The sequence below is a fragment of the Ananas comosus genome, linkage group 5 (genome assembly GCF_001540865.1).
Source record: "Ananas comosus cultivar F153 linkage group 5, ASM154086v1, whole genome shotgun sequence".
Classification (NCBI taxonomy): Eukaryota; Viridiplantae; Streptophyta; class Magnoliopsida; order Poales; family Bromeliaceae; genus Ananas; species Ananas comosus.
In genome coordinates, this window is record NC_033625.1 from 10,530,618 (window position 1) to 10,551,690 (window position 21,073).

Genomic DNA, 21,073 nt, shown 5'->3' on the forward strand with positions numbered 1-21,073 from the left:
TGTTGTACATATCACTTGGCTCTGACCAATCTTACGGCTTACCATGTTAACCCCAATAACTCACAACCCAAAATCCCTTAATACGGGGGACTCGAACCTCCTAGGGACGTCTTCTGGGGGACTTTACCACGCCCAGTGGTGACCAACTCCGGAGCGCACGAGCCCGAGGGGAGCACCTCACCTCAAGCCAAGACTTATCGTGAGTATCGATCCAATCCTCAACTTGAGATTAATAGCCACTTGTCACAATGCCATTGTCATAATAGGTTTTCTACCTATTTATTCATGTCACTCTCTATGTCAACTTGGTCAATGCCACTCTTGGCTTAAACTATGTTTAACACTATATCCTCTATGCAAATCAATGTCTCTCATTGTCAATGTCCCTTTGTTTGCTAATGTCCAAGTCCAACTCTCACATTCACACAATAATAGGGTTCTAACATATATGTCCATTATGGTTCTTACTTTCTCTATGTTCAACTACGTTAGAACATGTCATTGAAAGCAACCAAGGTTCACATGTACTTAGCCCTATCATGCATTAATGATACGAAATATATATACTCAAATGCCACAAGTGTCTGCTAGGTTCATGACACTAGTTTACACTATACTTGTTCAACCTAATGTTCAATACACTAGTTTAAATGCCACTGATGATCCAACATAGTTCTTTGACACTAGGTTCATATCCTCCATGTTCAACATATGTCCAATACAACTAGGTTTAATGCCACACGATCTAATGTATATAGATTGTCCATATGCACATTTCCATTTCTTAACATTAGTATCTCTCAACATGATCATCAAGTATATATTAGTATTAGCCACAATGCTTGCATTTATTATTTCTACATCATGCTATATACCAACTTCTTAGCATTATCCACATGCATGCTTATGATGTAAACTTTAGCATTACTCAATGCATTCATCTAGCACTATTTACACAAAGTCATCACGCATTCCTCTTATCATGTTCTTATAATGTTAACATTCATATGCCCTTTATCTTATGCATTCAAACATTAATCACACTGCATTTATCTAGCATTTCTATAATATGTTAACATGCATGTAACACACTGGACCTTTGCAAATTGCGAGATTCGAGTGTTCGAGCTGTGTGCTGAGCAATTCCAGATTTTCTGGTGTGGTCGTTGACAGTGTTCCGACCTATGGCTCGCATCCCGAGAAGTGAGGTTAAAGCCGAGCACGAAACTCGAAAAATCGGATTTTTGGTTAGCTCTCGGGTTGCCTTCAGAGGCTGTGTACCGGTACCGGGAGTGATGCTGTACCCGTACAGCCATCGATCTGGCCGCTTCTCAGCACACCGAGGCTCGGACTGAGCATTTCGTAGATGGCTGTACCGGTAGCGGGCCGTATACGGTACGCAGTGCAGAATTTTTGAACGTTTCGAAACTGCAGGGTTTTTCGCATTTGTGAGCTCTTATATGTGTCCCCACGCCCCTTGGAGCTCTCCCTGAGCTGAAACCGTGGAGAAGCAAGGTAGGGAGAACCTTTCTCTTCCTTTGGTTTTGATCACCTTTTGCTTGGGTTTTGATGGTTTTTCCCTCTCTTTTTGGCATTTTGGAGCTATTTCACCATCGTTGAAGCTTGGAGGTTTGTTTGAAGCTGATGCGGAATATTCTGTTGATAAAGTAGTTGAGACTATGAGCTTGGTTTGAAGCTTTCTAAGAGGTAAGTAGACAAGATTCCTTCCTTCTAGATTGTATTTGTTTTTTTTTGAAGTTTCATTGAGATAACCTAGATTTGGGGTTTTAGATCTCTCTTCTGGGTTTTTGGGGCCTAGTGGAGCAAGAGCTGAGGTCAGTAATTGCCCACTGGGAACTATAAATTATAGTTCTCACGCCCTCTTTTTCTCGATATATTTCAGAGCCTTCCACGCAGGGAGAGGCCAGGGATCGCGGAAAGGGTATCGCCTCGGGCTAGCGTGCTTACCGAGGGATCGTTCGATAGGTGGTCTACCTCTCGTGTTATCTTTTTGTGAGAGGTTGAGAGCCGTACCCGTATATGTATAGAGACCACCACTTTTGTACTAGAGACAGATATTGTACTACTTATGATTTCCTTTATTGTCTATCCTTATCTCTTTACTTTGGTGTAGATGATAGAACTTTACTCGCTCTGATATCATTAGTTGCTAGTTATTTTACTACCTTATTTGTTCTATCTCTTGCTTTACTTCCGCTTTTATCCTAGACGCCTTATATGTGTAGACATATGGCGGGTCTGGGCACGCTACCGGGAGGGCCTCCGCCGGTCCCGGGGCGTGACAATGCATCAATATAAAATCTCATTTCTTAAACATAAAGGGCGACCTAGTCGCTTCCGTAAACACAACCCACCTCATTTCGCATTCTGATTGCTTGTCGACACTTGCAATCGACCGCCCGCGGCACCCGGCACCCGGTTTGGCCCGATCTCTCGCGCGACTGCGCCTCAACGGTGCTCCGCTTTGCAGCCCCGAAAATTATAGGTCTTCGGTTATGTGCCACGATGCTTCAAATCCGTTTTCATGAGTTTACGATATCGCCTCGGCCCTCCAGGCGGAAACGAAGCCTAAACGTCTGTTTCTTTAATAACTTCGCAACGGCTCGACGAATCGCCGAACCGTCTTCGCCAACGCTTTCGTTTACCTAGCAATTAGGTTTACAGAGGGTCAAATGAGATCAAACCCTCATATTTACAAAACTAGCATTTTTGAGCCCTAACATGTATTAACCACCAAATAATCCAAATTAATTGAAGTAACATACTAACAATGCTCGCTATTAGAACACTTAAAGCTAAGGATTAAGCCAAATCCCAAAAGCTTACCACCATGTGAACGCCGCGACGACAACACACCGCTCCAACGGCCGCATGAAAGCCCGATCCGTCGCTCCCAACGCGATCGCAAGCATCATCTCCACCAACCCCGCAAATTTGAGCGAGAAATATAGAAAAACGGGAGAGAAATCTAGAGAGAGAAAGGAGGGTTTCTCTCTCCCCTCTCCATGCGTGCGGGTGATGGTGGTGTGGGGTGGTCGGCTGAAGGAGAAGAAGAAGGCAACAAGTCTTCTTATATAATTAACACCCCAAAACACTATTCACTTCAGGCAGTTTTAGCAGTTCAAAATAGTTGGAGCCCTTCTGAATGTCCGTTTGAGCTCAAATTTAACAAGCAGACTCAGTTTAACGTACTGAGTAAGAATATATCTTAAGTTTTCAGTTTCAACCCCATTTGGTCACTGAAAACTTTACCGAACTGTAATCTTTATCAAATAGCTGTCGGATTTTATTTCTCACTCTACGGGTGTCAGAAAAATATGAAACTTTAAATCTACCCTCATAAAAATATTTCTGACTTATCCTCCAATTTTCATAATTTTCTGAGACTATGCATTTTCTGCTAACTTATCTGTCCCGTTTCCAACAGAAAATTCTAAATCTTCTGTTTTCATTCCGATTTCAGCACAAGTCATTTCTGACTTATGTTTTACTTCTACAAAACCAATAAAAATAGCTTCTCACACTATTTTTATTTATTTTATTTTTATACCAAAATCTGGTATGTTACAACTTACTGGTAAAATAGTTTCAAAGGAGAGTTTTTCCTAGTCAGATTGTTGTTCTTGGGGAGGTATTTTCCATGGTCTACCTGCAATTTATATATTTCAATTCCTTCCTGGAAATGCACAACCAAGTTAGATCATAATAGCTGTAAATCAGTGTCCTTCAGATGGCCGATAAGAGTTCTCTTTGCCCAACCAGTTGAGAATTCTTGATTAGGGACAAAGAATCAATACATTGCATATAAAATTACCTAGAGCAGATAAATCAGGCGCTATTTCAAAAGGTAGATGTAGGAAAAATAGCCACCCAGAGAAACTCGCTTGCAGCAAAAAAGAATGGAGATGGAATCCCTTTGTAATGCTGCTGTTATTTGTTCACGCTGCTGTTATTTGTTCTTTTGTTTTCTATTGTTGGGCAAACACTAACACACAAGAGGTCAGGTAACATCTACTGAGCAAAGAACTTGCTTGGTAGTGGTTTCTAACTGCATCGTATAAATGGAATGTATGGAGGGCTCATTGGGCCTCAAAGCAGGTCAACTACAAGGCTTTCAAGATCACTACTGATTTCGTATGCTCTGATTCTATGATGAAAAACCCTCATCAAATATTATATAATTTGTCTCCTCATAGCACTTCCGATTCATCTAGATCTCTTCCCCTAACGTTCCATGACATTCTATCAAATTCATGGGTAATCATAACTAAAAAATAGAAAATTTTTCGTTATCAGTGTTCATGAAAAGAATAACATTATATCATGAAAATACCATATGCAAACTAAACACCGTATTACAAAGAAATAATATATACAACTCAAAAACGCATTTCCAACTCTTTGTTACATTAATCAAAAAGGGCTGCTTAATCGGGGAAACATAGTAGTGCTAGCTTTAGTAGGTAGAGTACCTCATGCACTATTGTTAGGCGTCGTCGACTTGCTCATCCATCTATCCGTCACAGAATCAGGAGAATATGGTGGATTCTTCCTCAACAAGTAGGCGTCCTCCTGAGCCAAAGCACCCTTGCCCACATTCTCCACATTGTTGGCCCCGTCTCGTATACCTCTCAGCACCTCCAAAACCTCCTTCATAGGAGGCCGCATATCCCTCTCTAATCTCAAACATCTAAATGCCAGTTCAGCCACTTGAGCAATCATCTTCTTCATTTCCGAGTCTGAGTGATGCCCAATTTCCGGGTCCACCAACTGATCAAGTTCATTGCTCTGGATCTTACTGATAGCGAAGCTAGCCAGATTGACCTCATATCTGGACCTATTTATGTCAACCGCCGGCTTGGATGATATCAGCTCCACCAACACCACCCCGAAGCTATATACATCACTCTTATCTGTGAGCTGGTAGCATTGGTAGTACTCCGGGTCCACATACCCTGGTGTGCCTTGTGGTGCCGTGGAGACATGGGTGACATCGAGAGGGAATAATCGGGACATCCCGAAGTCACCTACCTTTACATGAAAACTGTTATCAAGGAGGATGTTAGTTGTCTTAACATCACGGTGTATAATTTGAGGCTCGACAGCATGGAGGTAAGCCAGTGCATCGGCTGCTTCTATGGCAATATTCAACCGGAGGGACCACGTTAGGGCTCGTTCCCCAGCACGGGAACCATGGAGGTGGTCTGCAACAGTTCCATTCGACACGTACTCATACACGAGGAGGAGCTCACGGCTGTTGCTGGAGGTGCAGCCATAGAGGGTAACAAGGCTCTGGTGACGCAAGCGAGAAAGGATGTCCACCTCATTCATGAACTGCTCAACCCGCTTGTAGCTGTTCTCGTATAGGCGTTTCACTGCAACAGTGCGTCCATCTCGGAGCTTCCCTGCAGGCAATTATGCAGAAGGTAAAGATTGAATTGATTTAACAAAAAAGCCCTTAAAAGAGTTTTTGATCCTCGTAAAAGGCAAGTAACCATATTGTACAAATAATGAGAGAAGATAATTTGTACCTTCGTAGACTCTGCCAAAGCCACCATCGCCAAGTTCTTTGGAGGCATTGAAGCCATCGGTGGCTTCTTCAAGTTCCTCATAGGAGAAAATGTGGGTACGATATTGTGCAGTATTTAACTCAAGGTCAAGAATTTGCCGAGAAGAGTTGGTTTGTTTGAGCTGAAGTGAAGAGGAGGGTGTCCGCTTTCTTTTCTTTTGTTTGTACACAAGAAGGCAAACAAAACTTATTACAAGAATACCTCCTGCACCTGCACCAATTCCTGCACTTTGCAATATATACAAGAGGTTATCGGTTGCTGTGATAGATACATGCATTCAAAGCATTATATGATGCCAAAATTAAAAGTAAAATATATATAAAAAAAGATTATAAAAAAAGGATAATACGACATGACAATCATAAAAGATGTGATCACTTGCTCCAAAAGTTTGACAGTTTATGTACAAGGAAATGCATGTGGTTTAGATTATTTATTTTTTAGAACTAGAACTGTAGTAAGGACATAATTGATATGATAAAAGTTAAAAGAAAGAGACATCATGATATATAAAAACGAATTAGAAATAGTGAATTGGCCGCTTGCAAAAAGATAATGTTTACCTATTCCAATCTTCTTCCCAAGATTGCTTTTCTCTGCAGTAAACAGTGAAAAAGACAAGCAGAGTTTAGTGAAGAGCTTGCAAATTCACAAAAGAATTACATAATACTAGTCTCAAGAAATTTACGTCTACACAATATACAAGCACAGTATAAAATGTTACGACATTAGTCTAAATCAAAGTTTTAAGTACACGTCTTCACGGGCCGTATCAACCGTGCCGTACTATGCCAACAAAATACCGACACGATACAGACACCGTGCCGATGGCACAGTTCAAAACCCTCTATTTTTTAAATTAGTGAGTAATTTCCTCAATAAAGTTCAAAAGATGTGATAAAAAGATATAATAAATAGTTAGAATATTTTGTTGCTAAAGAAAATATATATTTTATGCTATTATGTGTCGGCACATAAGAATTTTTTTGACTGGCACGCATCGGCACAACTAGGCATGCATCGTGCTGTACCGTGCCGGCAAGTTTCCGGCATGACCCCGTGCCACGGCACTTAAATCCTTGGTCTAAATGTCGTTACATATAGCAACCTTTACATAAAGCTTGAATTATTGCAGTCACTTTTTTTCCTTCAAAGCAAGGATTTAAGTGCCGTGACACAGGATCGTGCCGGAAACTTGCCGGCACGGTACGGCACGGTGCATGCTGGGCTGTACCGATGCGTGTCGGTGACAAAAAAATATGTGTGTGCCGACACGTATTGGCATAAAATATTTATTTCCTCTAGCAACAAAATATAACAATTATTTATTATGCATTTTTATCAAATCTTTTGAAATTTACTGAAAAAATTACTTACTAATTTCAAGAATAGAGGTTTTTGTGTTATGCCATCGGCACGGGAGCTGTATTGTGCCGATATCTTGCTGGTACGATACGGCATGGTAGATACGGTTCGTGCCGATGGACACTTTAATCTTTGCTTCAAAATATTATGTGATAACACTCTCTTCCTCAACTTCATGAGTAAAGCTAATTTAATAATAGCAAGTAATAAATGTAAAATAAAAATCTTGAGGCCTATTGGGAAGGTAAGCAAAGCCTGTCAAAAGGATTATAATCGGATCTGAACATTATGCTTTTTCAAAAGTTATATACTCAGCAACTCACAAATGCTCCTGAGCCTGAGGTCTTTGCTGAAGTTTAGAAAATTTCATTTGGAAGAGCACATTAGCTAGTAGCTACAATACCAGTACAGCCAAGGAATTATCATTCATGTAACCACCTTGCACAACCTAGGAAATAGTGAATAAATATTTACAACTAAAGCAAGCATTAGATCTCATTCACATTAATGCGGCATATTATCCACACAACCCTATAGAGATGGTTTTGTAAAAATTACTGGAAATGCTTGAGATTTCATTGATGGCGGTAATGCCTGTCTAGGCGCATACAGCAAAGTACCTAATTAATCTTCGAAAGATATAAACCTAATTTCTAGCATAAAATAATACACCAGGAGAAAATACAAGATGTATTTGTTAAAATTAGAACGGCGAAAATTAAATCCAGAAAAAATACTTAATGCACGAAGAGAAAAGAAAAAGGAAAGACCACACCGATATTTATGTGGTTCGGCCAACGGCCTACGTCCACGAGCGAAGGCGGAACAAATACTTTATTAATATCGAAAGGTGGAGTACAAAGAAGATCTCTCAAAAGAACCAAAACTTAATTAGATCCGAAACGCCGAAATTTGCGTCCGTACAAGAGACTCCAAAGTGGCTCGGCTTAATTAATACTACGGCTCCTCGATACCGTACGGAACATCGAAACTTGAAGCTCAGTTCTCTTGGCAGCAAGGGTACGGCTCAAGAGAACCTAATTAATTAGCACGCCACAGGAGTAGTCTCAGCCGATGGAGCACCAACCGCAATTGGATCTTGGTCAACTCTCTTTAACATACATGGCTTAATTAGAGTCACCGCGGCTTCATTAACTTGGCCGTAGCATGTATATATAATACATGTCTCCAAACTAGAGTCTAATTCTAATTCAATTAGAATTAGAGTACTACTTATAATCCTTAAATCTATAAATTATTTCTTATCCTAATTAGATTAGGATTTACCTTCAATTTAGATAACTACAAATATAAACTAAATTATAACAGTATTAGGGCATACAAAGTATGGAAAGAATATGAAATAAGAAAGTATTCATGCACTCAATAAACGTAATTGAGATGCATAATCGAGCACAATGAGAAGTTTATTCATGCACTCAATCAACATATATAATTGAGATGCACAAATATCAGGCACAATTAGCTCAAAATCAAAATCACGTTCAGAAAGTATGAGAAGGATTAATAAGAATGAGACTACAAACTCGAATTCATCTCTTCAATCATCCTCTTTTGAACCTTTTTTTTTCTTTTGGGTGAAACCTTAAGATTTACCACACATAATCCTATTTCAACTATTTTCATCCAAGATTTCATCATTAACATGTAAGAACAAGCAGAATGGAATCCAGTTTGATATCTGAATTGAACATATCAAAGAAATTGGCATCTACAATTTTTGCAAATCCTTCGACCGACAACGTGTTTATACCATTCATTTTCCCTATTCCTTATGCCTTCCATTTTTCCTAGTCTTCCTCATTTAATTGTATAGATCTATTTACTTCCACATCGGAATTGCAACTCTTTGATATCTCTAGCACTACGGTTCTTTTAAATTGTCATTGATTCTTCCAAGTAATATGCTTATCATTATGCTTCTTGAAGCAAAAGTGCGCAAAGTGTGGTTAGACCAATAACGCCAACCCTTGCAGATTGCCAAGGCATATCATATACTTCTTCAGATTGATGAAATTTTAACTCTACTAAACTACAGTTGGTGATAATCACCTTGTTCCTCCACCTCACATAATTTGTCTGGTGCAACTTCACATTCAATGCTTCTATTTGGTGACAAACTTCAGGATGGAAAGTTAAAACTGTCTTATCACAAGCTTCTTTTCTTTTTAGGGTTCAAATCACATATATCCCCTGAATTTTAGTACTTTTTGGAAGCAGACCTCTAAACTATCAATTTTTACAATCAGCACACTGAACTTTATCCGAGACGGCGCTTGTTTGTAGGTAAGTAGTCAATAGAGGTATAGGTCCAAATTGGTGTGACAATTTCCATTAATTTGTTTTGAACAAAGTGAAAGTGGAAAGTGGAAGGATCGAAGTGAAGTCTTGACTTAGCAAGCTTGCTTGTGACTGGCTCGTTTACACCCTTTAGTCTGCATGGCTCAGTTTGGCTAGCTTTGAGAAGAAAGCTGAACTAAACTGATTAAATTGGTTTACTAAAAATAAGAAAAGAAATCTATTAGGTTCCGACGAGAGTTTGTCAATGACAGTTTGGACCTCAGGTTGGGCTCGGAAGCATCTCCTGGTTACTCTAAGGCTCAACGGAGCGGGTCCATTATCTCCGACCGTCTAAGCCACAAAGCTTGTGGTTTAAATACAGGGTTTAAAAACTTCCAAAACTACCATCTTTGCCCTAGATCTTGTCGGGCTGCTTCTCAATCCTATTCTGTTGAAACCTAACTCACCACCATCTTCTTCTCAGCCCTGTCGGAGCCTCTTTTCAACCTTCGATCTCCATGGAGTCTACCTCCATGAGCTCCTACCTAGGCCTCTGTTCTCGACTACTTGCTTTCTTTATTACCTTTACACTCGCTATGTGTTTTATTTCCTTTACTCTCACTCTTTGAGATTATACTACATAAATATACATCTACTACTGCTTAAACTCTACTCCATGAGCTTTTTAATTCAAAGTCGAATTGGGAGCAAATTTAAGACTAACTCAATAGACTCGCATAAGGCCACAGGATCAAGTAATATGAGCTTTAGAAAGGTATATAACAATCCTATGTTCATCATGTTCAAGGCGAATGTTTCAGGTTTGAGATCAGATCATCCGATGGAATTTGTCAAATGCAACTTGACAGCAGCAGTTACCGGTTCTATGCTGCTACAAAAAACCAGTAAAAGCTCGTATCAGCAACCGTTCACGCGGAGGAACAAGTTCTCTCCAAAATGCTCAAGATAAAGTTCTTCAGTTCAGATTAATCTTCTTGCTGAAACAATTGAGGTAGTAGATTTTCAACACAGACTGCAATCTGTAGAAGTTGAATCTACAAACATAACATCGGAACCATATGAGAAATGACACAGCGCATTTAGAAATAGGCAACTTGGCAACTAAACTCAAAGTTTTCGTATTACATGTAACCTCTTTTTGCTTTTGAATTAGGCACCTGAACTTAATATTTTTTATTCTAGTACCCAATCTTACAGTATCTGCTATGTATCACGAACATTTTTATAAGTCTCGCGTGTCCGTGTCGGACTCGTGTCCAACGTAAACACGTCATGGACACACATTCGACGCGAGTCCATAGCACATCTCACCAAAAAATATATAATTTTTTTATTTTAATTTTTTTTATGCATATATAATATAAGGTGATAAATATTTTGGCTTTTTTTATGAATGCATATAATTTTTTGGATAATATGAGTAAAGTATGTATGATGGAGAATTTCTTTTCTTAAAATATATAAAATATCAATGAGAATTTTAACACTTTATATATAGTAATATATACTATTATATTAATCTATTCTATTTTATACGCGGTGTCCATATCGTGTCCGTGTCCTAAATTTTGGAAAGTGCCGAGTTACAATGTCCGAGTCAGAGTCGCATCCCGTGTTCCGTGTTCATATTCTTGACGCCTAGCAAATCTGTAACATTCTTGATGAAAATTCCATAACCTTAACCGAATATGCTGTTACTCGATGGAATCAACAGAATGACCTACGTACTATCACAAATTGCACAAATTATGTAAAGTTTGTCATGCATAACGAGTTCAAAAAGAAAATTTAGCAAAAGGAGAATGCTCGGAAACTGCTAATTGCGTACTTATCTTTAACAACTACATGGTTTGATTGGTAATAATGTAGAATTCTCCTTTTTCAATTTTAGCTGCCTATTAATCATATATATATATATATATATATATATATATATATATAGTCCGGCTACTATACTCTTATGAGTACGATTGCCATCGTACTCATAAGTTGTTTTCGATGATAAAACTTCCAAATTAACGATCCACATCGTTAAACGTTATTTAGAGCATTAAAACGTCTATAAATTAAATTTTATAATTTTTCGACATCATTTACCTTACGATCAAAAGGTCACAAAATTAACAATTTTTAACGACCGGTATGGAATATTTGCTAGTTTAACGGTGTAAAAGAATCGGAATCGATTGAATTTTTTATAGAAAATTCTATTCATTATATAGATAAATATCAATAACTCCGATCTTAAATTGAAGGATCTGATCATCCATTTTTAAGACGTCGTTCGATTTCGACCCTTCATTTTATACCTGCTTGATGAATTTTATTATGATTTCGAAAAATTACGAAATTTATTTTCTAAAAGTTAAAAATACTCTAGATCATATTTAACGGAGCGGATCGTCGATTCAGAATCTCCATCATTGAAAACAACTTATGAGTATGAAGGGCTCTATACTCATAGCCGTAGCCTCTATATATATATATATATAATTATATTATAATTGAGCTAGATATTTTTATAGCACTACCTCTGGTGATTCTAAATTTTTAGCCTTTGGATCTACTCCTTGATTACTAATAGCCTTTGATCAAACACTATCACCCACCACCATCTACCCATCATCATCTCAACCTCAACATCTCTCCATCCAATGGTTAAAAACTCAAAAGCACCACCTTCATGGTGCTTTTGAGAGTATTCTAGCTCAGCGCTCTCTCTCTCAGCCTAGCGCGCTCTCTCTCTCTCTCTCTATATATATATATATATAAACATTATTCCAAACTCCTGGAAAGGATTTAAGATTCGGAATTAATTGGTAAGCAATAGGAGAAAAATTAAACTCACTGCAGCTTCTTAAATGGGGCCGGTCAGGGCAAATGCACATGAAGGCGGAGCCATCGTAGCCACACTGGCCGTTGCTCGCCTCGCACTGGGAGCAATCGGCCACCGTCCACTCCGCAATGACCCCGTTCCGCAAGAGCTTCTCATAGCCACTCGCGTTTACTCCCTCGATCCCCACGACCGGCACGACGGCCGCCTCGCACTCTCTCGACGGATTCAGCCCCTCGAGCCCCGCATCGAACCCGCCGAGATACACAGAGGTATCATTCGCGCAGGGGACACGGTAGTAGTAATTCGCCGCAGGACTAATTCCCGAGCAAGCGTAGAAGAAGAAGAGCTTCGCATTGACGGCGCTAATGGCCAGCGGCGAGAGGCCAAACGTGAGATTGAAAAGCGGGAGGGGGCACTTGCCGTGTAGCCAGTTGCTGTTGCCGAGCCAAACGGAGCTATTGTGGTAGAAGATACTGCGAACGAAGTAGTAGCCATCGTAGGAGGATTTGAGGGCCGGCACGCCGTCGCCGCCGCAGACGAGCTCGAAGGCGGGGTGGCCGCAGTAGCTGGGCTGCCGCCCGCCGACCCTAAAGGGGTACGAGATGCGCGTCACGTTCCCGCAGCTGGCGGGCTGGCAATCGCCGATTCTCGGACTGACGGAAAGAGAAGGAATGGGCGACGAGGAGAGGATCGCGATGAGGAGGAATAGTTTCATTTGGAGGGGACGGAGATGCAGGGATAGACCGATACAGAGAGGGGTTTGAGACGTGGGTATTTGTGCCAGCCAGAAGGTTTAGGTGCTGAAATTTTTGACCGGTCATTTTAGACCAACATGCTTTCCGAATTGATGAGGAAAGTCTTGGGCGCTGAACTGGGAATAGAAGGATAGAACATGGCCGGTGGCGCGAGTGGTTTCTGTTAGCCCCACTTGCCCGAGCCCGACGAAGAAGTGCCATCGCAATTGTACTTTGTCGAATCTCCCAGAAAGAAAAGGCGTTCAATCCTTTGGATACGACTTTTTTTGGGGAAAAAAAAAAAAGTCTGCAGGAATTTTTTTGGGTAAAAAATTTCTGGACATTGTGCCCATCTAACAATACTTTAATTTGACTGTACAAAAAAGTCATGTTGCGAGAGGAGGCAAGTCTATTCCACATGACACGTTTTTAATGAGACGGGATCCACAAAGAAAAAAAAAAATCTGTTAGAGCTGTAAAACCTCTCTCCCCTCCCTCCCCCTCTTCTCTATATATATATATATATATATATATATATAGAGTCCGGCTACTATACTATCGATAGTACCAAGTCTTTGGTACTATTGAGTTTTCTACCATTAGATCTACCCTTTGATCATTTCCACCCGTTAGATTATACTATTAAACCAACCACCCTCTCAACCCTAGGAGATCACTATCAATTTAATCGGAGACCACTATCATCCTAACCGCACATCCTTTCATCCAACGGCCGAAAACTCAATAGTACCAAAGGCTTGATACTATTGATAGTATAGTAGCATAATTCTATATATTATTATATAATATTAATATAATAGATGCGGCTACTTATGTGCTATCAGAAGCAGCGGAGCTTCCGTGCTTCTAGCTCGTTTTCGATATTGCGACTTTCGAATCGTCGATCGGCTCCGTTAAACTTGATTTAGAGTATTTGAAGTACTAGAAAATAAATTTTATGATTTATGATATCATTTGCCTAGTGAACGAAGGGGCTCAAAATCAACGGCTGAAAATAAAAAATCTTATAAAGTAATAATATGACATTAAAATTTTAAATCAAAGATATTGATCTTGTTTATATAGTATAAAGAATTTTCTATCAAAATTTCACGTGATTTGATATTTCTACACCGTTTAAACTTACAAACGGCTCACTTACGGCCATTGAAATTTGTTGATTTTTGAGCCCCTTCGTTCACTAGCAAATGATATCGTAAAATCATAAATTTATTTTCTAGGTACTTCAACATATTCTAAATCAAGTTTAACGAGCCGATCGACGATTCGAAAGTCGCAACATCGAAAACGAGATGGAAGCACGGAAGGCTCCGTGCTTCCGATAGCATAGTAGCCTCACTCTATATATATAATATATATATTTTAAAAATTTTGATATCAAATTAAAATTTTGATACTTTCAAATTTAAAATTTAATATTTAATATTTTATATTTATAGTCTAAATTTCAATTTTAACTTATAATATTATTTTCAAATTTTAAACTTTTAAATTTAAAATTGTTAATCTTTAAACTCTATGAAATTAATTAAATAATTTTATTAATTCATTATATATATCTAATTAATAATTGTACTAATAATATGCATAATAAATCGATAGTAAAATCTAACCTAATAGATGCAATTTAAATCACGTAAAATATCATTGTATAAAAAAACTACAGCATTTTAATTTCAGGAAAAAATTTTAGAAATATATTGTATTTGTGTATATATAATTAATTTTATTAAATAATTTCTTCTACAGTTTTATTTTTCTTCTTTTTATTGATTTTCTTAAAATTATTTTGATAGATTTATCTCAAGTCCTTTTCATATAAATATTTATAAAATAAATTATTGTATAAATTTACTTTGCGCGTATACCAATTTATGATTTTATTTAAATAGATTTAATATTAAATTATTTTTATAAATTTATTTAACTAATAATTAGACTTATAAAACATATAAAATATTAAAGAAAAGTAAAATTTATTATAAAAATATTTTATATCCGCAGTATCGCGTGGGTATTTCAGTAGTGAAAAGTAATTTGGGGACTTCCCAATGAGCGCCGCGTAACACCCTCCACGCGGGGCCCATTGCCCCACTGCTATGTCATTTGGGAGGGCAGTGTGATTTTTTTATAGTGTTGCTTGAGAAATTAGAAGTTTGTACAAATAGTATGTTAAAAAATGCTATTTTAATTTTTTAAAAAGATTTTTTTTATTCTAAAATGGATATCATTACATTGGACCTACATTTTTTATTTTAAATTCACACTTCTGTTGAAAACATCCATATCTTAGCAAGACAACAATTGGCTCCAAAAAATGCTTCTAATAGTTGACAAAAAACAAATGGGTAAATTTCTGTTGGTTTTCAAACTATAAGATATGTGACATTTTAGTTCGAATTTTAATTTATTGTAATTTTTAGTTTGAACTTTCAGAATTATAAATAATCAATTTTCACAATTCATTTTAATTGATTAAATTTTGATGTATCGTTGATAATAAAGTAACGCTGTATTTTAATTATTAGTGTATCATCAATCACAACACTATCTACATTATTTTTATATTAGTGATATATCAATATTTATTTAATTAAATTTGGTTATAAAATTTGATTGTAATAATTCTAAAATTGAAGTATAAAATTGTAACATATTAAGTTTAAAGACCAAAATGTCTCGATCCTCATAGTTTGAGGACCAAAGGCACAATTAACCAACATAAATGACAAATGCTATGTTCTTATTTCTATTGTTCTTATCTAACTATTCAAATTTATTTTTCTTTATTTTTAAATAATATCTAATTTTTATTTAAATGCAAATTAGTTTTTTTAATATTTATTTTCGAAATTGTACCTACTTTTGAAATAAACAAATACATCTTATTTCTGAATCAAAGATATCTTGGAGAGATAGCACCGAAATAGGTGTAACAATACCCTGTTTAGGCTGTACAAGAGTACAAGTTTTACCCAAATAAACTGGAACTTTTGCATACATAACCTTGCGAAATAGAATTGCGCATTTATTCCTATAAAGTTGCTATACATAGAGGCACTTTGGAAATTACACTTAGGTATCGTTTGGCTCGATGATAAGCAAAAGTTGCTATTTCAGAGATAGATATAAATTGATGTATAAGCGGGATTAGATTAATTTTGTGTTTGAATGAAATTGAGGTATTCTTAGGAATAGGAAAAATAACGTTTGGTTAGGTAAGATAGAATAAAAATTAAAGTGAGTAGTTTAAAATAAAAATAATGTATTACCCTTCTTATTATATTTAAATTTAAATTATATATATTTTAAATTTAAAATTTTAACTTTTAAATTTCAAAATTTGAAATTAAAATTTAAAATTTAAAATCTCAAATTTTAAATTCAAATTTTAAATCTAAATTTAAATTTAAAACTTTAAATTTAAGATCAAATTTAAATTTGAAAAAATATAAAATATAAAATTAAATTTTAAACATTTAAAATATCAAATTTTAAATTTAAAAATTTAAAATTTTGAAAATAAGAATAGGGGTGGGAACAATTAATAAAATAATTTATTATAATAAATTTATAAATTTGATAATAATAAATTTATAATTTTTTTATTATTAATAATTTATTAATTTTTTTAAATTCTACTTAAACTTAAATTTAATAAAAATAATATTTTATAATATTTAAATATAATTTATTATAAAATTTATTATAATATTTAATATTTAAATATAAATAATATGTATTAATATAGTACAATTAATAATTTTATAATAAAATAATATATTATAATATATATCATATTATATTTATATAATTTAGTTTTAATTTAATTTATAATTTTAGTAAAGTTTGAAATTAAACATTGGAATAGCACTATTCCATTAAAATGGTGGAATAATAAATCCCAAGCTATTCCGGAATAGCCGGGAATAGCAAGGTTTGACCGGGATAAAATATCTCGGTTATTTCGTTTGGCGAAATAGTGGGGATAACTCCCCGCTTATTCCGCAAACTAAACGGACCTTACTGTATAAACACCCCTTCCAAGGGTATAAGTTTGGAAAACAATTTTGCATGTAAATTAATTTTTATTAGCTTGTTATTTATACTACTCAAAGAATGACTTAAAAATAGTACAGTTTGTATGCTATCTAATTTAGTTCTATACTAATTTGTCTGTTTATCTATACCGTAAAATATCCTATAAAGTATCTGAATTTCCTTTTTCAAGAAATAATATACCAATACCTAAATTTACTGCAAACTAAATAATAAGTTTTTTTTAAAAAAAATTACATCTAAATAGTTGTGATGAAGCACATTAACTGCATTACACAAGTTTTGAGCAGTCAAAAGGCAAAATTAGCTCTTCAAACACAACCCAATTCCAAAACCGAATTTGCACAAGTTGCTTGATATAGGGCTTATCATTTATAGAAAGAGATCTTCGGGTTGGGTTTTAATCTAGATGAAATGCAAATTTGTTCTTTTTTTTTTCTTTTTCTTTTTTGAGTGATAGATAGCACGCCACCCGCTTCGTTTATTTCATTAAAAATAAACTTAGCTAGAAATGTAAATCAACTAGAATTCGAACTTGGGATTTCGGGTATCAACCACCAAACCCTTTACCACTTGCTCTAGGGACGGTCAAAATCAAATCTAAATTCGAATATGTTTAAATCAGGTTCGAACTAAAACCTTATTCAACCACAATCTAAATAATATATTAGTACATAACAAAGGTCATAAATGTTAACAGCGCTATGATTAAAAGACACTCATAAATTGTTAAGTATATTTCTAAACCATTTTTATTACATCTAATAAAATCACAATAGACTAAAGAGAAAATATGGCATCCCATTTTTTTCTTTAAACATAAAAGTAAAAGATTGATTAATTTGCAAAACGGTCAGTTCATAGTGATTAACGCCATTAATTAATTAGAGATTTGTTGGAGAGCAAATGTACGGTACGTACAACTGACATAAACGAGAAGCCTAATGTTTGTTTGGTTAAAAGTGAGGTGGAAGTGAAGAGAAGAGAAATTGTTTTCACCGTAAACGGTCACTTTTATTGTTTGGTTCACCATAAAAAAATTATGGTATTAAAACTCGAGTTAACCTCAAATGGCGTAATTTTAATATTTTTTTATTTAGTTGTACAATTAAAATATAATAAAAATTAATTAATTAAATATTAATAATTTTTTTATTTTATAATTTTATTGTTGTATTACTATGATTTATGTATAAAAAATAATTTAGTTGTTTTAAATTAAATTTTAATTATATAAAAATATAATCATATTATTTTTATTTATTAAAATATTTATTATTTATACATAAATTATAGTTTTGTATTATATACTTTCTACCACACAAACAGTAAAATTAATGAAACTTCACTTGCATAACTATAAAAAAAATAGCAGAGAAGAAATAGTTTTTACTGAGCTTCATTTCGACCCAAAATCTACTTCAACTTAAAGTCCAATTTGGATAAAACAAATAAACAATTTTTGAAGTCTATTTTTGAAGCTTCTAGAATACTCATGTTAAAAAAATCTATCAACTGCAGGTAAGGTATTCAAATTTTCATTGTACTAGTTGAAAAAGTCAAAAGTTGAAAAGTCAGGCAGGAGGAGGTAACAGTTTTCGTACCGCTAGTGATGCCCTGCTGCTTACATTCGTTGCCGGACGAGACCATTCCGTTGGGACAGAAGCAGTTAGGTGTGCTGGAGTTGCCCAGAACGCTCCCGCACATACCGCCGGAGCTCTGGCAGCTGCCGCACCACTCGGTCCCTAACGTCCAATTCACCCCGAACCCGCCCTGCAGCGCATCCCTGATATTCGTCCTCCCCCCGTCCAAGAAATCCGATGCGGCCGTCTGATTTATCGCGAACACCCCGACCGAGCTGCAGCTTTGCAGCAACTCAACTATAAGCGGTGTCTCGTTCACGCTGTAGTAGTAATAGTTGGAACCGAACTCCGTGCAATTGGTCGGGATGAGCCAGGGGAAGGTGAAGATCGAGGAGCAGTTTGAGAAGAAGGTGAGGTTGAGATCGAACGCGGCGTAGGTGAAGAGAGAGAAGTCGAGGGTCGTGTTGGTGATGCGTTGCGGGCAGGGCTGATTGCCGGAGACGAGATCGGGGTCGACCACCGTCAGCACGTTGGTCGCGTAATCGATGCTCTTCACTTGGTAGGATTCGCTGCCGATGCTGATCGTCAGCGTTTCGTTCGCGACGCACATGAGGTCGAACCCCTCGCTTCCGCAGTAGTCCGGCATGGTCTCGGGCAGCCGGAAAGGGAACGTGATGTTGTAGGTATTGTCGCCGCAGCGGTACTGCGACAGATTGCATTTTGCGAATTCAACGGCGTCGTCGGCTTTGCAGCGGGAGAGAAGCTGATAGAAAGAGAGAAAGAGCGGAAGGAAAAAATGGATTGGTTTCATTTTGTTGGCTTAATTAATTATATCTTTCCCAAAGATGCTAGCTAGAGCCTGGAGGGGAGTTTTTCGATCGGGGGCTATAATATATGGGTGTATTAGGAAAGAAAATGAGTAGGTTTTAACGTTGAAATTAAACGTTCGAAAGACAGAAAAGGTCCGAACGTTGAAAATGAGAAAAATCCTTGATTGGTATTTGGTACTGCATGGTTTGTCAAAGGAGGTGCGTTTATAGCAAGAATAAGCTGACAAATGATGGAGCTTGGTGACGGCAGCTGTTGGCCGTTTTCACCCGGGAGTGAAGGTGGAAATGCTCGAAGGTCTAGAAGCTGATTTCTGTATGGTTGCGTAACGAAGGAGTTATGCGACTAAATTCTTCAGACTCTGTCGGCTAAACAGAACGGGCAAACGAATAGATTGGACAATTCAATTCGTGGGCAGATTATTATATCTAAAAATAATATAATATTATCCACACCACTCCCCAGGTGCGTGGGCGGATGAATAATCTCTTTTTTTCCCCTTTCTATATTTATATTTTTCAAACACAAATAACATATATTATTTTTATAAAAATAAAATATCACATTATACAACAGATAATAGAAAAAAATAATATTAGGGAAATTAGGAAAAATTAGTGGATAAAATAAAAAAGTATTCACTATTTTGATTTTTTAAATTTTTTTAAAAAAATTATATATGCTGGTATTTATGATTACTCGTGGGTTGCCCAAAATAATCATAATTTAACGGATATCCACCTATTTTTACCATAACTTTTTAGTAAAAAAAAATTAGTATTTATATCTATAAATTTATGAGTAATTCGTGAGTACGTACCTATAAGTGCGAATTGCGATTACCAGCTCTACAGCTAAGAAAGAAAATCAAATTGAATCTTCAATTAGTAAAATTGCATGACTAGTATCCCCAACTTTCCGTCCCAAGTCATTTTAGTTCTCAAATTTTTAATTTTAATATTAGTGGGCCCCAAACTTTTAAAAATGTTTCACTTTTTTCCTTATATTTACATATATATTTAGAATAAATTATTGCCTACACACGGGGCATCTATTTATAAATCTATGTCTTATACATTATTTGAGTATTCTTTTTAGGATAAATTGCATGTTTGGTTCTTAAACTATGAGACACGTGACACTCTAATTTTCAAACTTTAATTTATTATAATTCTTACTTAAACTTTTAAAATCACGTCTTACAATTCAATTTAATTGACTAAATTACCGCATTTTGATTAAAAGTGATATGACATTTTAATTATTGGGACATTATCAATTGTGACATTATTACATCACTTACATTAGCGATTTATTAATACTTTGTCAACAAAATTAGATTAAAAAACTTGACTATAGTGATTTTAAAGGTTCCAACCAAAAACTATAATAAATTAAAATTTGAGGACCAAAATATCATCAGCCTCATAGTTTGAGGACTAAACATGCGATTTACTCTTTTTATCATATATTTCAATCTTACTATCCATTTGAAATATAATTTTTTTTTCTTTATATAAAAATTAGATTTCTGGATTAAAAGTATGAGATAAATGAAGAAAACGATGAATTTATGATATACAAAGATAGATTAACTAGGTGCAAGCAAAATTTTTTAATTTGTGATAAAAATTAAAATAAAATACTGTTGAAAATTTAGGATTAAATTAAAACTTTATTTAGATTCAAGATCTTTAATATAATGATGTGAATCGAATATGTTAATATTGGTTT

The 21,073-nt window shown here is 35.8% G+C and overlaps 1 protein-coding gene across 3 annotated transcripts; it reads right to left on the reverse strand.

Annotated features, from left to right (window-relative positions):
* On the reverse strand, positions 4,290 to 19,367 carry LOC109709781 (LEAF RUST 10 DISEASE-RESISTANCE LOCUS RECEPTOR-LIKE PROTEIN KINASE-like 1.2). 3 transcript variants are annotated; one of them, XM_020232100.1, is made up of 4 exons: positions 18,533 to 19,367; positions 6,155 to 6,187; positions 5,553 to 5,813; positions 4,290 to 5,426 (listed from the first exon to the last, which is right to left on the reverse strand). In XM_020232100.1, the coding sequence occupies exons 1-4, from the start codon at positions 19,320 to 19,322 to the stop codon at positions 4,495 to 4,497; spliced, it is 2,016 nt and encodes a 671-aa protein (XP_020087689.1). In that variant the 5' UTR covers positions 19,323 to 19,367; the 3' UTR covers positions 4,290 to 4,494. The 3 variants fall into 3 exon arrangements, with proteins under 3 accessions (XP_020087689.1, XP_020087690.1, XP_020087691.1); XM_020232101.1 differs by lacking the exon at positions 18,533 to 19,367 and adding an exon at positions 12,127 to 13,127; XM_020232102.1 differs by lacking the exon at positions 18,533 to 19,367 and adding an exon at positions 12,535 to 13,124.